Source organism: Diadema antillarum, unplaced genomic scaffold (assembly GCF_040938485.1).
Source record: "Diadema antillarum isolate AM-2024a unplaced genomic scaffold, OU_Dant_1.0 scf00000133, whole genome shotgun sequence".
NCBI classification, from domain to species: domain Eukaryota; kingdom Metazoa; phylum Echinodermata; class Echinoidea; order Diadematoida; family Diadematidae; genus Diadema; species Diadema antillarum.
Window position 1 is genome coordinate 51,853 of NW_027271022.1, and position 17,217 is coordinate 69,069.

A 17,217-nucleotide genomic window follows, 5' to 3' on the forward strand; every position below is an offset into this window, starting at 1 on the left:
TCCATGTGCAGAAACAGCGACAAAACTGAAATGATTACTGTGTATTATGGAATTGAATATGCAAGGGCTTTTTGACGCCTGCAAGTTGAGAGAATGATCCTAAATCACTTGAAATAAGTTTCACAAGCCTATCATTTGATTTTGTAAACTTCATCATAACTAGCAAGGAGCTAGATTATAACTAGCAAGAGCAGGAAAAAGGAATGAAAGAAGCCTCCAAGAAATCATTAATGGTCCGAAACTATGTAGAAAAAAGCAAGTCCATGGTACCGCATTTCCCTCTCCTTCCTCTCTCTCTCTAAAAAAACAAACAAACAAACAAAAAACCACTTCAAACAATGAACATACCTCTTCTCAACAGGGAAAAAAATGTCATGCAAGAAACATGCAGATACTGAGTTTTTGTACTAATAACTTCTTTCAGCCTTATTTATTTGTGCTCTCTCTGCATAATAAACTGATGATTTCCAAGAAACAGATAAATATGAAATTGCAAGAGTTAAAGTAGTACTGAAAGGTATTGTAGTGCTGACGAACTGGATAAAGATGAGTGTGCACTTTTGAAGAGTGTAAAGCATATGCTAATGTAAAATTTCTACCTGAACACAAAAACAATTGAAAAGGATTTCACACGTGAACGCCCATGCATTGTTTGTTGTGCATATAGTCTTACCATGAAATTACAATTACAACACATCGACAGACACAATGGAACAATGTATCATTTTCTTTACCCTGGACTTGAAAACATAATCTCGACGTTCGTTTGCAGCCTTTGAAGATTCAACTGCGATACGATACTATTTCAGTTACATGCACATAGATGATAACGCGAGATCATCACCATGAAGCGAATGTTCTTTGGCTCCTCTCGTATGCGTCTTAATTTGATTATCTCTGTCCTCAGAAATTAATTTTAGAGTTCAACAGGAACTTCATAGGAAGCATCTCCCTCACTAGATTTAGCCTCATCCGCCTTCGCGGATATTTTTTGGAATTCTCTTTCCACCCCTCGATCAAGTTCATTATAGTCATTTCCTCCGTTTGACGTTTCGCCTTCACTGTCGTCTGCTCTGTCACAATTGCTCCCGAGTTGCACCCTGAGATAATCGTTCTGCCCCGTTGGGGGCGCTTGACTGTTTTGAACGGCGAGCCGCGGTAGCAGTTTGCTGTACTCGTTGCCATTACAGCGATCACCTTCTTGCGGGAAAACAAGTTTTTCGGATCGGTCCAGACGATCATAACTGGAGTCCATCCCTTTTGCAGTCGGGCCCGATATCAACGGCACTTCATTACCGGCAGTTGTGTGACTATCTTCATAGCCATCATCCTTGGCCTTCATGAAAGCTTCACCATTGTCGTTGTTGTTCGTTTGATTAGCATTTTGTACTTTCCATGAGTCACTTTTACTGACTGGCTGTTCTAATCGAAAGTAATAGTTGCTCTCCTTTTCGTTGCTGCTTTCCCGTTTGTTCTGTTTTAGTTGTGCTCCAATTTTGACCTCATCGTATGGGTTATCATTCATTCCCTGTGCTGTCGGACCCACGTGCTTGTCTCTGTCTCCCCTACTCCCTTGAACACTTGGATCAATTTTGAAGTAGTAACCGCCGCTCCCACTCTCTGTTGATTCCAGCAAATCATCATGGGTGGGGATGTTGCCAGACGTCGGAGACTTTGCGCCAAGCCCTTCGTAGTGATGAGGCAGCGATTGGCCTTTTAGTCCCATGTATTGCTCTTCCGATTTAGCGATACGCTGGCCTATTGCTTTTGCCTGCGCTGGAGTCAAGGAGGGGTTCTCGTACGGGTGATCACTTTTATCTGCAATGATCAGACGTAATCACACGTTACAGCTAATTGTGAACACGGTGAAATGTATAGGAACCAAGGATGACAGCTTTCAATTTCGATGTGTCTCCACACCTTCAAATCTACTATTATGAGTGTAGGCCTATTAGACAGGGCAGAGCCAGGCAAAAACTGCCTTTTTTTCCAGTCAAGGTTTTCTCACTTGTTTCTGGTACTTTAGACCATACTTAACAAAATAAGCTTCTGCGCCATCTTGAAATCTGTCCCGAATCCAAGATGGCCGCCAAAAATCCAAAATGGCCGCCAGAGGACCTAAAAAGTGCCATCTGTGGTTAAGATTTGTCTGGGGATGGGTTTTTTTAACTCTATTTGATGATAAATGGTAAGAGAAATAAGATTCAGTGGATTGAAATTAGAATCAGTTTCTTTTTTATTGCGAAAATCCAACATGGCCGCCAGACGCAGCTCCCGAAATTAATAAATGTCATAATAACCGGAGGGCCAAACCCTAAAAACTCGCTTACTTAACGAGTGAGTTCCACTCTCTCTACAAACTAAGTAGACCATACTTAGTTTCAAATTTCTATTGTAAAAAAAAAAAAAACATACCACTGGTCTACCTCAAAAAATCTATTGCGAAAGCCTCCAAATCCAAAATGGCGTCCAAAATGGCCGCCATATTTACTGAATTTGCTATTTGAAATATAGAATTTGATAGAAACATCAGATTTCAACAAATGTGATGTCATATGAAAGAGAATAAAATTTCCTACAAGTTGATATCATTTTTGTGGGAGATTGTGATAACTGGATTGAGATTTTAAGGAAAAATACTCATTTTTTGATATATTTCTGAAAAAAAGAAAATCATGAAAATGCTTGATTCAGCATAAATCAGAAAAAGACTGAAGGATTATCTTGAAACGTTTTTAAGAATTTTGTTTAACATATAATTAATATTTGGAGAAAATTAGGGGTCAGTACCATATGCGGTTCAGGAGTTATAATGTCTCAAACTTGAAAACTCACTATGTAAAAATTTCCACTTTAGCTGTGACAAGACCTTGTTGGTCGTAAAGAGGGTCTGCACGCGCCAAGACTACTACACGCACCACTGGCACTGACGCTTGTAGGAGTGCCAGTGGTGCGTGTAGTAGTCTTGGTGCGCGCAGACTTTTTTGACAAACAAGAGTTTGTGCCTGCAAACTAACTTTTCATACCAAGTGGTAGCTCAGGTGACGCCGATCGCTATCATTTCAAAGTAGATTGTACTGAGCAGATGAGATGAAGCAAAAAATTTCTTTCAAATAGAGGTAGAAGCTTGAAACAACCATGCTAAAGAAAGTTTAAAACAAAATTTGGATCAATCACTCAAAAACTTCAAGATTGCAGGCCATCAAAGCTGACATGGTTTATTGCGCCAAATTAAATGTATTATTTTAATTTTGGTACAATTTTGTCTTTTGTGCTATCTATTTATAGTTTTTATATATTTTGAACATTGTAGTGCTATTTCAAACCGTCAAGGGTTTTTATAGAGATATTTTTTCTAAACCAGTGATATTCTACTCCGAAAAAGAAAAAAAATCGAGTGGACTGAGTTTCATTTTTGAAGGAATTAATAACGGAAATCAGAAAATTTAAAGTAAAATTGGAGTGAATTTTGAGTAAAAATTTTCATTTTCACTCATTTTAGAGTGACCTAAGGGATCACTCGTCACTCTTTGAGTGATCCCTGAGATCACTCTAAAAGGAATGAAAATGAACATTTCCACTCTCGAGTGATCCTGATATCTAGAATGTGAAAGCATCTACCAATGGCATTAGTTCAATTCAATTTTGACACTATAACCCACATGAAATCAGCCTAAAATGATGTAAGAAAAATCTATTCACAGTGAATACACTTTCAGCATGCTTATTTGTAAATTCAATTCAATTCAATTCAATTTAATGTTTTATTTGATTTTTCGACAAGAACATATAAACATCACTTCTTCTTTTTTGGTAACAGAAAATCAGGTGCTCAAAACTATGTAGGATGAAAAGAATACAATAATTGTAGCACCTTACAATCATTACAGATCATCATAAAACTCGAGTGATTTGAAGTAAGTAAACATTGTGGATAATTCGAAAAATGGAGGGACCCACTAAAAAGACAAGTCTTGTAGAATGTGGGCCCCTCAGAAATGTGAATATACAGCATGAATAATCATTTTGGACAGTGTTATTTGAACAATATATTAAAAAGTAATTTCGCACAACACATTCAAAAGCAACTTTGAGAAATTGCCGCCATGTCGGATTTTTCGGGGGGGGGGGGGTGCTCGGATCAGAAGGGCTTTCAAGGACATGTACGGATCAGATATTATTACACATATGCCATCATCATTCACGTTTTTACAACAGCAGAGTAACATACAAGTACAAAAGCATATCTTTGATACAGAAGCATTTCTTTTTTAAATCAAAGATCGGGCCTTACCCAAACACTATAATGAGCTCCACCCCCCCCCAAAAAAAAAAATAATAAATAAATAAATAAATAAACCCTCAATATTATGGTTTAAACAAGGACAATATATATGATAGACAGCAATACAAGAAATTCTAAAAATATATCAAATTATTAATCAAGATTTGACTCTGACGCAACACACTAAAGGTATCGTTTACCATTGGAAGAGATATCAAATTTGATTTATATGTGCAGGTTAATTGTATCACAAAACATTCTACCATGTAAAAAAATATATATATATATACAAAAGCCTAAAACATACGGAGATATCACCATTTGTTTTCAAGAAACCATAACATTGATAACTGTTGACAGCTTAGTATAAAAAACTAGAAATGTTGCTACGGCGACTGGTATACCTCCGCCATAATGCATGGTTCTCCTAATAGGTCTATAGTACAATGTCTTGACAATGTGTGATGACAGTTTCACACAATTGGCAAAATATTAAAATGACAGGTTTGCCACAAATGTGCTGAATGTTCACTTTCCTAGAACTATATAGGTTCAATCGGATGAATGATTAAAACGTCAGAGTGCAGGTATTTGGGGAACTGATGATTTTTACTTGACTTTTGACCCTTTTATAAGTTTATGCATTGAGTAATTTTCAAGGTATTGAGAAAAAGTATGATTTCAGTATCAAATGGTTAAATAGCATTATCTAAACCTGGCCTTTGACCTTTAACCTCACAGTTCCAAAGAGAATCACTGCCAGGTAGAACATGCATAAATATGTAAGTTTCATGATGATATCTTGAGTTACTTTCGAGATATGGAGGAAAAAGTGCAATTAAGCACTTTCTCTTGACCTTTTGACTTTTGACCTTTTGGCAAAAACTTCCCACAGAATATATATTTGGTAATACATGCATACATCAAGTTAAAAAAAAACCTTCAGGCATTGCATATGAAGTAGTGATATTTTGAGGAGTTGACCTTGACCTTTGACCCCCCCCCCGACCTTTGACCCATGACCCCCAACTTTCCTAGATAATCACTGCCCATCGGTACCAGCATATATATACTAAGTTCCATGAAGATACCTTTAACCATTTGCGAGATATGGAGAAAAACATGAAATTTCAACCTTTTTTTCACAAAATAACCTGTGACCTTTGACCTTTGACCCCATGACCCTAAAATCCAAATTAAGTATTATCCCCCAGGATATACCCTCATACCAAGTTTGATGTAAAACCACCACACGGTTCTTGAGATATCGACAAAAATAAAACTGGACGGACGTCCGGACGTACGTACGGACGGACGGACGGACGACCCGAAAACATAATGCCTACGGCCAGTTCGTTGGCGGAGGCATAAAAACATAATCTACTTTGAAATAACAACGATCAGCGTCACCTGAGCTACCACTTGGTATGAAAAGTTAGTTTGCAGGCACAAACTCTTGTTTATCAAAAAAAGTCTGCGCGCACTAAGACTACTACACGCACCACTGGCACTGCTGCAAGCGTCAGTGCCAGTGGTGCGTGTAGTAGTCTTGGCGCGTGCAGACCCTCTTTACGACCAACAAGGTCTTGTCACAGCTAAAGTGGAAATTTTTACATAGTGAGTTTTCAAGTTTGAGACATTATAACTCCTGAACCGCAAATGGTACTGACCCCTAATTTTCTCCAAATATTAATTATATGTTAAGCAAAATTCTTAAAAACGTTTCAAGATAATCCTTCATTCTTTTTCTGATTTATGCTGAATCAAGCATTTTCATGATTTTCCTTTTTTCAGAAAAATATCAAAAAATGAGTTTTTCCTTTATATCTCAATCCATTTATCACAATCGCCCACAAAAATGGTATCAACTTGTAGGAAATTTTATTTTCTTTCATATGACATCACATTTGTTGAAATCTGATGTTTCTATCAAATTCTATCTTTCAAATAGCAAATTCTGTAAATATGGCGGCCATCTTGGACGCCATTTTGGATTTGGGGGCTTTCGCAACAAATTTTTTGAGGTAGACCAGTGGAATGTTGTTTGTTACAATAAAAATTTGAAAATAAGCATGGTCTACTTAGTTTGTAGAGAGAGTGGAACTCACTTGTTAAGTAAGCAAGTTTTTAGGGTTTGGCCCTCCGGTTATTATGACATTTATTAATTTCGGGAGCTGCGTCTGGCGGCCATGTTGGATTTTCGCAATAAAAAAGAACCTGATTTTAATTTTAATTCACTGAATCTTATTCCTCTCACCATTTATCATCAAATAGAGTTAAAAAAACCCATCCCCAGACAAATCTTAACCACAGAAGGCACTTTTTAGGTCCCCTGGCGGCCATTTTGGATATTTGGCGGCCATTTTGGATTTGGGACAGATTTCAAGATGGCGCAGAAGCTTATTTTGTTAAGTATGGTCTAAAGTACCAGAATCAAGTGAGAAAACCTTGACTGGAAAAAAAGGCAGTTTTTGCCTGGCTCTGCCCTGTCTATATATGCTTATATGCAAAGAAAACAACAGGTAAACACTACGATAGAATTTCCAGCAAAATTGGATACTCGTATTATAAGAAAGTAACTTAATTTTAAAGTTTTACACGTCTAAATGCAAACTGACGAAGGAGGCATAGGCTTTTTAAATCCAACTGGTACAACATTATAGTTTGTACACAAAAATAACACATATCGCAAAATAATATTCTGTAAATTATCAAAAAGCTGCAAACGTACACCCTCTCAAACAAATCGCTGCTACATAATAACAAGACTACAACTGAAGAGCTTGCTTCCAAAAGACGCTAAATCCATCATTTTTCAATGGATTTAGCGCATTTTGGAAGCAAGCTCTTCAAATGGTAAATGCCTTGATCAAAATAAACAATATCTTATACTTTTGATTTCATGTGAAGATGGAGTAGACCTAGTTATGAAGATTTGCGCACGGATATGGGAGACTTGTGAGGTGATGGATTCGTCAGTAACGGAGAATGCACCATGCAAAGACAGGTATATTCTTCAAAATACAAGAGACCCGCGGGTCTAGCGCTCACCTGAGTATCGCAAGTTCACCTTTCACGCAGTCACTAATCTAAATTATTCACAGCTCTACCAAAATTTGACGAGGCATTCTCAAGTGGAAGATGAAAATGTACAATAAGGGCCCAATTTTTTCAAGATTCCTTAATTTGGGGGAATTGGGGCCCCCTGGGGCCCTCTGGGTGGGGCATGGTGCCCAGTTTGATAAATTGAGATCCTGACCACCTAGGGATGCTACCTGCCAAGTTTGACAAAAATCCATCATGAGGTTTTCAGGAAGAAGATGAAAATGTACAATTCAGGCCCCCATTTGGACCCTTCCAACCACCCCCCTCCCCCCTACCCCCAAGAGGGGCACCCCTGGATCTCCTATGAACAAACTTGAAACTACAGTCATTAATGTACTCACTCATAGTATTATCTCAGCTCTATAACTTCTGATTCTAGAGAAGATTTTTAAAGATTCCTTCATTTGGGGGGTTTGGGCCCCCTGGGGGCCCCCTGGGCGGGGCATGGTGCCCATTTTAACAAATTGAGATCCTAACCCCCTAGGAATGCTACCTGCCAAGTTTGGTGAAAATGGGTCATGGGGTTCTCAAGAAGAAGATAAAAATGTACAATTTAGGCCTCATTAGGACCCCTCCTCACCCCCACCCCCCCCCCCCCCCGGGTCCCAAGGGGGGCACCCCTGATTCTGCCATGAACAAACTTGAAACTACAGTCATCAATGTGCTAACTCATAGTATTAACCTAGCTCTATCACTTCTGGTTCTAGAGAAGAAGGTTTTTGCGGATTCCTTAATTTTGGGGGGTTTGGGCCCCCTGGGGGCCCCCTGGGTGGGTCATGGTGCCCATTTTAACAAATGGAGTTCCTAACCCCCTAGGGATGCTACCTGCCAAGTTTGGTGAAAATGGGTCATGGAGTTCTCAAGAAGAAGATGAAAATGTACAATTTAGGCCCCATTAGAACCCTTCCCCACCCCCCTCCCCTGGGTCCCAAGGGGGGCACCCCTGATTCTGCCATGAACAAACTTGAAACTACAGTCATCAATGTACTAACTCATAGTATTAACTTCGCTCTATCACTTCTGGTTCTAGAGAAGAAGATTTTTACAGATTCCTTAATTTTGGGGGGTTTGGGCCCCCCTGGGGGCCCCCTGGGTGGGGCATGGTGCCCATTTTAACAAATTGAGTTCCTAACCCCCTAGGGATGCTACCTGCCAAGTTTGATGAAAATCGGTCATGGGGTTTTCAAGAAGAAGATGAAAATGTAAAAAGTTTACGCACGACGCACGACGGACGACGGACGACGGACGACGGACGACGGACGACGGACGACGGACGACGGACGACGGACGACGCACGACGCACGACGCACGACGCACGACGGACGCCGGACGAAGGGCGATCGCAATAGCTCACTTGAGCCTTTGGCTCAGGTGAGCTAAAAAAGCCCGTTCGCTCTCTCACAATCAACATTTTTGCGTCCACCTTTACGCCGAGTCTGTCTGAGTCAATCGCATCTGGTTAAAGTCTTTTCCATGATGAATAGATGAATTAGTGCCATCGCAGAGTGCTTGCCTTTCTCATACTTTCGTGAAAGGGAAAATACTTTCATACTTCAATAATAGACGTTCACTGAGTCTTACCAGTCCCATAATTTCCTATTTGGGGCAAACTCACCTGACCGCAACGTGCTGGACTGACGTGCTATCATCTGTTTGATTTCCCCACTCCTAAAAAGATAAGAACGAAAAGTAAAAAAAAGAAAGTAAGCAAAAAAACAAAACAAACAAACAAAAAACAAAACAAACAAACCCGGAGTAGCGATACAACTCATCAAAACAAATTCTGAAAAATAATTTGAAATGCCCAAAGGCATTTTTCAAGAAGTTACCGTAACAAAAACGAAACAAATGTTTTTGTCGTCTTCTGCAGATCACACGTACATGTTGAAATCACGTACACGTTGAAAGCAGTGTAATGCAAAAAAAAGACAAAACAAAACAAAACAAAACAAACAAACAAACAAGAGAGGGAATATTTCGTATAATTTGAAGGAGCACCAACATTTCCTAGTACACCCCGTATGCAATACCCATCATTTTACTCGCATGTTGTGTGTACTTCGATATACTCTAGAGAGAGCACTGTGGGCTAATATACTTTTGGACAGATAGCCACTGTCAAAACTGCTGCTCAAAAACCTGTCACATTTTGTCATTTGACTCAGCAAGTCAAACAGACTCACAACTCTACGGAAAGGACGTGTGACAAAGTTCTGCTTATGGACGCTCGAGTGTGAAGATGTCTCTTGGAATGCTACAAATATAGTTGATTGGTGGCCAGGGGTGCAAATACTATCCATGATCCCTCAGCACCCATCACCATCCCCCAGCCCCCCCCCCCTCCCACTTTCTTTCGATCCTTACGTGAAAATCTCTAAAGCATAATCGCAAAACCTTTAACCCATTCTGCGCCAATGAGTTAAATGAGAACAAAATAATGTCACACACAAACCTATGAACAAGAGATTCATGTGGGATGCAGAGGGTTAAGTGAAAATCGAACAAGCTCTTGACGTTACAGAATAAAGTAAAATGAGATGAGCAGGATGGTGGCATCAGAAAACTGGACTGGAAATGAGAAAGTGATTGACTTTAACAGGTCAAAACACTTTCACAGAAAATGATATTGCTCGTAATGGCATGATATGCAAATTAGCTGACGTAATGATGTAATCATGACTTAATAAAGTCATCTAAAAATCATACTTTCTGTTGATGATGAAGCAGTTGTATCACCTATCAAAATGACCGGAAACAGCAACCCTCCCCCCCCAAAAAAAATAAATAAATAAATAAAAGAAAATGATTGCGAAGGATGCAATATTTACTATATGAATAAAATGTGTATGGATCAATGCTAAACTTGCTACATGTTGCCATATAATCACCTCATTTCATAGCAATAATGAGTGGTTTATGATAAAAAGTTTTAGAAAAGTTTGACTAATTTGATCGACGAAATTGCTGCCATTTTGATGTTTGTCTCTACTCATTAAAGCCACTGTGAAGTGGTACGTAATTGCATCATGTTGCAAGTGACACCACCAATTTGATTTCAGTACATCTCTACAAGAATGATTTGACACTATAGTTAAGAAATGTGCCCATGTTTTCACCCCAAAATTTAAAGATGATATTGGGGAAAAAAACAACCTTTTTTTTTCTTGATAGTTGCCAGCAATTCTTGGACACTACCCTGATTATGAATGAAAGCAATGATTCTGTCTCAAACGGTATCTCACTTTCTGACTTGGGAACTCTCCGGCTGCCTCTTTCGCCACCATATGCAGCATAGCGCCGCTCCAAGAACGATTCCAAAGAGGAGGAGACACCCTATGGTTGCCCCGGCAACCATCCCGCCGCTTGGACCTCCGGTAGACTTGTCGTCATCGCTTACAACAGCTGAGGACGCTGTAAGTTATATCACACAGAAAAAGTAGTGGGGGTGGAGGGGAAGAAAAAACATACCGTTCTGACTGCATAGGTGTGCCAAAATGTTCTTCGCACATATGAATAGAAACGAACCAACATACGAACAAATAGACAAACAAATTGAACAATGCTTCACATCTATTCCGTCAGACAAGTTGCACTTCAAGTTCACTTGATATCGAATGGTTATCTGCCACAACTTATGTCTTTTCAACCTGTTTACGTAGTCGGGAAGCGTCCCACACATCTATTTAAAAATTGAATTTAAACATTGCGTATTGTTAATGGGGGTCATGATGAGAATGTGCAATTTTTCACCTTTCGAAGGACTAAAGCAGACAATGCTGCTTCAATGACGGCAAACTCATGAGACCAAAATGACTATTGAGTGTGTCGGTACTTTATCATAATTAAGTAGAACACTAAGCGTCACAGAGGGAAAGATTTATCCACGCTAGTAACATAATTGTACATTGGATGCATTTTCATCAGGGTAGACTTCACTGTTTCAAGATTTAATAACTAATGACTGACGATCTGCAGATACTGAAGCATTGTATAGATCAGCACTTGATTAATCGATCGGGATGCTGTGCATCCCATCGTCCTTAGCGCGCCATTGTAGCACTTGTCGCGGTCAAGTAGCGTTACCGTAACACAAGACGCAGCAGTTTTACGTGGGTGTTTCGTTGATCAGCGCGCCATTTTTAGGATAGTGCTCACTCTCTAGACAATGGTTGGGATAATCCTCCAGTCGACAATGTCGAGATGGTAGAGATAGCTGACAAATTGCAGCATAACTGCTTTAACCTGATTTGACATTGCCTCGGGCAAGCGAAGCCTAACATATTGTTGGTTGCTGTGATGCGGATGACTGCCCTCTCATAAAAGATTTTCATATATATCTGTAATATCTTTCTATCTATCTATCAATCTATCTATCTCTCTATCTATCTATGGAGTATATCTATCTATCATTTTATCTGTCTATCTATCTATCTACCTATCCATCGTTTTATCATTTTATATCTATCCATCCACCCACTTATCCACTATTTATCTACTCTACATTGTATCTATCTATCAATCTATCTATCTATCTATCTATCTATCTCTCTATCTCTCTATCTATCCATCTATCTATCTATCTATCTATCTAAACATAGTCTCTTTCTCATTACTGCGGTTGGATAATAGTTTATACCTTCAGGCTCGTCTTCCAATATGCTGTTCATTGCACCAGCCAGCAGACGTGTATTTAATTTCTTTGAATCGTTGAGATTCGGCGGCAAATCTGAATAAATTGAAACAGAAAAAAAAATAAACACATGCACGCAGGCACACACAGAAACACATATAATCCGAAACAATGACGATCATGCTAAAAAAGCTGCTATCGGAGAACATTGAACAATAACACGGAAGTTGCACTAATCAGCAGTTGCGACTTGTATAGATATTATTGTGGATGTGATGGCATATTCATGGAGCAACTATAGCTCCATATCATAACATTAGCCCTTTTGTTCTGACCTGCTCAGCCAATAAATGACACCACTTCCCTTTCGACATAATATAGGCAAGTATATATATATGCCCTATAACTAATTGCAATACATGTATATGAAAGGATACGAATCATGACTACTATTATAGTCATGATATAACATGTTCTTTTTTTTTGTGTTCTTCTCGTCTGACCTTTCAGAATTTCGTTGAGTAAAATAAAAAAGTACAGGGTGCGTGACACGTACATGCCTATCATTCATCAAAAGAGACATGTCAAATGTGATAAAGATGATAATACTAGATAAAGAGACATTACTGTCACTCTGGGAGCTGACCTAGAAAGATAAAGTTTACTGACAATTATGAGGAACACCTTCAGAATATCACTGGACTTCATTAAGGATCGTATTATCAAATATTTCTCCCAGTCCTATAACATTATGTATTCAGATTTGAACATCTCTATTAATTTGTTTTCCTTCAATTAAATGACTTTTTTGACAAGTCGCCAAAGTAATAAAACTCTACTTTAAGCTGAGATCTTTGCTGATAAAAACTTTATTCTTGATCAGTGTTTCCTGATGGTCTATTTTGCATTGCGATCATGAAATGCCGAGATTTCCTCTTCCATTTTTTCTTCTTTAAAACTGTAAATCTCTCTTTTTTTGATATAAGGGTTTTTTGTTTTTTGCTCCTGTTGCCAGATAATTTCTTTGGCAAAACGTAACAAACAGTTAGAAGTGAACATACAACTTCTGCTTTATAACCCCCCCCCCCCCTCGTGAATACGAAAGATTAACAATGAATAGTATCGAGGAAACCATGTTATAAACGAGAACAGAGCAGATAGACTGAGCTGCATCAGCAAGTAAAATCTCGGAAATAAGGCATAGAAAACAAAAAGAACAGAAGATCTTGGCATTTGTCTTAGATAATCAATCCAAAATCTGAAATGCATTTAACGGTTCATGAATTGGTGTCACAATAATAATCCAGATTAACATTGGAAGGCCGAGAGACTTTCAGAGATGTTCAGAGGGGTAGGGAAAGGCGGGAGGGCTGTGAAGTGAGTGGCAACTTTATTTTCATTTCGAAAGAATTGAAGAGTTTGTTTGCAAAAACCGATAAGTCCGTTTTTGAAGATTTTGAAGTACGGTCTCTGTCATAAAGTACAAAATAACACCTTTTAAATGATACATTTGTCACTACATACAAAGGTACATTTTTTGATGTTATGGTCAAAAGAAACAAAAATTTTCTTATTATTCTCTTTACTTTTCTTGTCCTTTAATCGCAAATATCTCCATTTAGCAAATAATGGACTTATCGGTTTTTGCGAACAAACTCTTCAATTGGAAGTTCCGTACATTCCATGTTTGAACAGTGGAAGATGCACACAGAATGGTACGCATGTGTGACGTCCATGACAATACAGTACACTATAATAAACACGGATTCGAACAAAAAGAAAGTGGACTTTGTTCCCTTGAACCTGATGGGATGCTTGCTTTCGAATTTATCCTTTTCATTTTAAAAGCTGTATCATCTACACCTATATAAAACACGAACATCATGCAAAAGTGTACTTCCTGTTTAGTGAATATTTCATTTCAACGTGCATGAAATCTGGTTTCTATTTTCACAATGTGAACTGTGAGCACTGGCCGGAATACAGTATAATGTCATGGTATTTCCTGCTCGCTATACTACACTGTATATAGCGGTATAGCACCGCGATTCTCTTTTTATAGGTATTTTAGAGGAAAGATTCAAAGCAAAAGCACTTCACTTGAACGCAGAATTTCACTAAACAGAAATTATAAATATTTAATGCTTCCATTGTGTATACTACAAATTTGTATACTCCCGAAAGTGAGAGACTTGCTGTAGGTAAAATCGAAACCTGCAAGGTAATTCAATTATTATGCCCACATAGAATTTGCGACATTGTCTTTAAACCAGGAAACGAGAAAAATGTGGCAGTAATTACATATCTATATAATTACGAATAATATCCATTTCCGTAATGGTATGTCATTACTAGCGTCGATGGCCGTTAAGATCCCATATTAATGTAGAACATTAATTTATCTTTTTTCCTAAAATCTATCACTGGTCGCAGGATTTTTAAGTCATCCAAATGGTTATAACTTGTGCCGGATTAGTGTATGGATCATATCACATATTATCAAAAGCAGATGAAAAAGATGTATAGGCCTACACACACACACACACACACACACACACACACACACACACACACACACACACACACACACACATACACACACTCTCTCTCTCTCTCATATATATATATATATATATCGTCAGTTTGGATGAGAATTTATATGGACAATTTTCCTCCTGTTCTCTTACTGTCTTATATCCTCTCCACTATTCCTGATCAGTGTCGTGAAAAATAAACCGATTTCTTCTGCTCTCTGCACGTAGATTACCCGTCGCCCTAATAGGTTCACTATATAAACAAGTAAATTCTTCTACGAAGTCCTGTTCCCATAACCAGCCATTATTATAGCAACGATCCTGACCCAAAAGTTAGGGGTTTCTACATTTGAAATCTAAACCAAACGTGCCAGTTAGTCCCACGCACAATGGAAGAAATGTACAAAATTAGAGTACTTTTGCCCCTTGATATGGCAAGCAGGAATCTTGGTTACTGCTTTAGTATTCCAAGAATATCCTACATATTCTATAATTTTATCACGGCATGTAAGAAGAACTCTTTGGATGCAAATCCAAATCATTGTCTCGTGTCAAAACTGCCAGTCCAAGCACAGAAATGGTAGAAAATAACAGACACATGCAGGCCTATACTGTTATATTCCACGGGATTCAACTGTGTATGTGCATGTACCCACCGTACGTATAAAGGCCTATATATAATCCTATTCTTAAACTCGTCAATTAGACCATGAAACCATGACAACTGCAAACAGGATTAACGGTTCGTAGTTAGAGCATGCAGCTATTAAACAGTACACTTACCCTACCTTAAAACGGGGAACTTGGCTCCAGGGAAGCGAGTAGGCGGGACCAGCCAGTGTTCTCAACCGTTCCAGTTTGCAGAGCTCAATACCTCTATAAGCTCACCATGTCATTATCATCGTTGACTACTCGTACAGGTGTAACGTTATATCTTAAGCGCGATTTGCATATGCTGAGAAGAGTAGAAATTTGTGGGCAAACATGCGCTGTTGTTCTCAGTCTAGGTACCAGCAGAAATGGGAAAGACAGACAACTCTCTGTAAAAACGAAAAACAACACCTGTTCACATCGCAGCTTGTTGAGAGACCTGAAAGCGTATGACCTGACAGCAGGTACACTACAGAGCAAATAACTGTTTCGTCCCACACCTCCCTGTTCGGTCACACGTCAATGCCCTATTCAATAACGTCTATTGTGCTTCCGTGCCCAATGCCATTAAAAACCTTTGCAGTTACTTAATGACGTCCTATGCGTACATTTTTCCACAAAGTAGAAAGAAAAGGCTATTCACAAAAGGCATTCCTCTTGCCTGGAAAGCAACAAGTGTGAAGTAGCAAACCACTTCGACCTGGGCTGAAGTTGTCTCGAACTATTGTTTGGTTTTGCATCCTCAAATTCTTCAAGGTTAGCAGCCCACTCATCAGTTGGGTGTGGGTTGTGCGTCTTGTCTTATGAGTGATGATGGTGCATTAGTGTGTGTGTGTATGTGTGCGTGTGTGGGTGGGTGTGCGTGTAAGTCTAAGTGTTTGAATGTAAGTTGTATGTATTTCGGGTCCCGCACCATTAAAAAAAAAAATCAAGATATTGCTTATTGTATATTGTGCTTATGCATTCAAGAAGAATGCTTTTGTTATGTGGAAATTACAAAAGTCAAATAAAGATTACTGGAAAAAAAAGTGTGTGTGTGTATGTGCATCTGTTTATTCTCATATAATGAGGTGGTAATCACCAGCATGTTATTTCCTCGCGTTTTCAATATTTCGTGAGTATAAGGCACTAAATGATCATTGATTGTAAATGATTCTAACACAATGAAAACCGCACAATTTATTTCGTGTGTAAGTATTCCGTTTAAAACTGCTAGGAGGGATTGAGAATGATTTACTGCAAATGAACAGCACCTCGAGTTTTGCACACACTCTACTGGTTGAATCTAAGAAAAGGAATAAGCAGGTAGAAGTCCTCAAGATGAGCTCCTTGGCCAATCTTATGTCATAAATCATCAAATTTCGCTGCTATAAATATGATTGATTCCAAGTATTTCTAACATCTAAATCTTAATCAGGAACAATTACTGTCATTGCCATTGCCGTCATTAACTTTGTCATCATTACTATTAGTTATTGTTATTAGTCATGACCGCAATTACTTTTAACAAGGATAACGCCTATGGCTTACTGTCATTTTTCAAAGTGTCAAATTTCTCTACCCTGGGAAAATTTTGACATGAAATCCTTTCAAAAAATTTATTAGGGCAGATTCTTCTCACTGGAAATTCATTACACTCCTTGACCTTTGTTCGTAAGGTCATCGAACTTGTATTCACAACATTCGTATATATTCAGTTAGATCGCCAAACTTTTATGATTGTATATAACGGCATCACTACCACCGCCACTGCAGATATCATAACCACCACATGGTCATCATTGCATTTCTCTCCCTCGCCTCCTCCTCCTCCTCATCATCATAATCATCATCGGATACAATCATCTTACATGCCTTTCATTTGAAGAGTTTGTTCGCAAAAACCGATAAGTCCATTTTTGAAGATTTTACAGTACGGTCTCTATCATAAAGTACAAAATAACAACCTTTAAATGATATATTGGTCACTACATATAGAGGTACATTTTTGAAGTTATGGTCAAAAGAAGCAA

At 38.6% G+C, this 17,217-nt stretch overlaps 1 protein-coding gene across 1 annotated transcript; it reads right to left on the reverse strand.

The window, feature by feature from the left end:
* Window positions 1–740: 740 nt before the first annotated feature.
* On the reverse strand, window positions 741–12,728 carry LOC139720782 (uncharacterized). Its single transcript, XM_071632123.1, has 5 exons — window positions 12,686–12,728; window positions 12,027–12,116; window positions 10,633–10,801; window positions 9,006–9,058; window positions 741–1,818 (listed from the first exon to the last, which is right to left on the reverse strand). Exons 1-5 carry the CDS (start codon window positions 12,726–12,728, stop codon window positions 917–919), a joined length of 1,257 nt encoding a protein of 418 aa, XP_071488224.1. The 3' UTR covers window positions 741–916.
* Window positions 12,729–17,217: the final 4,489 nt, after the last annotated feature.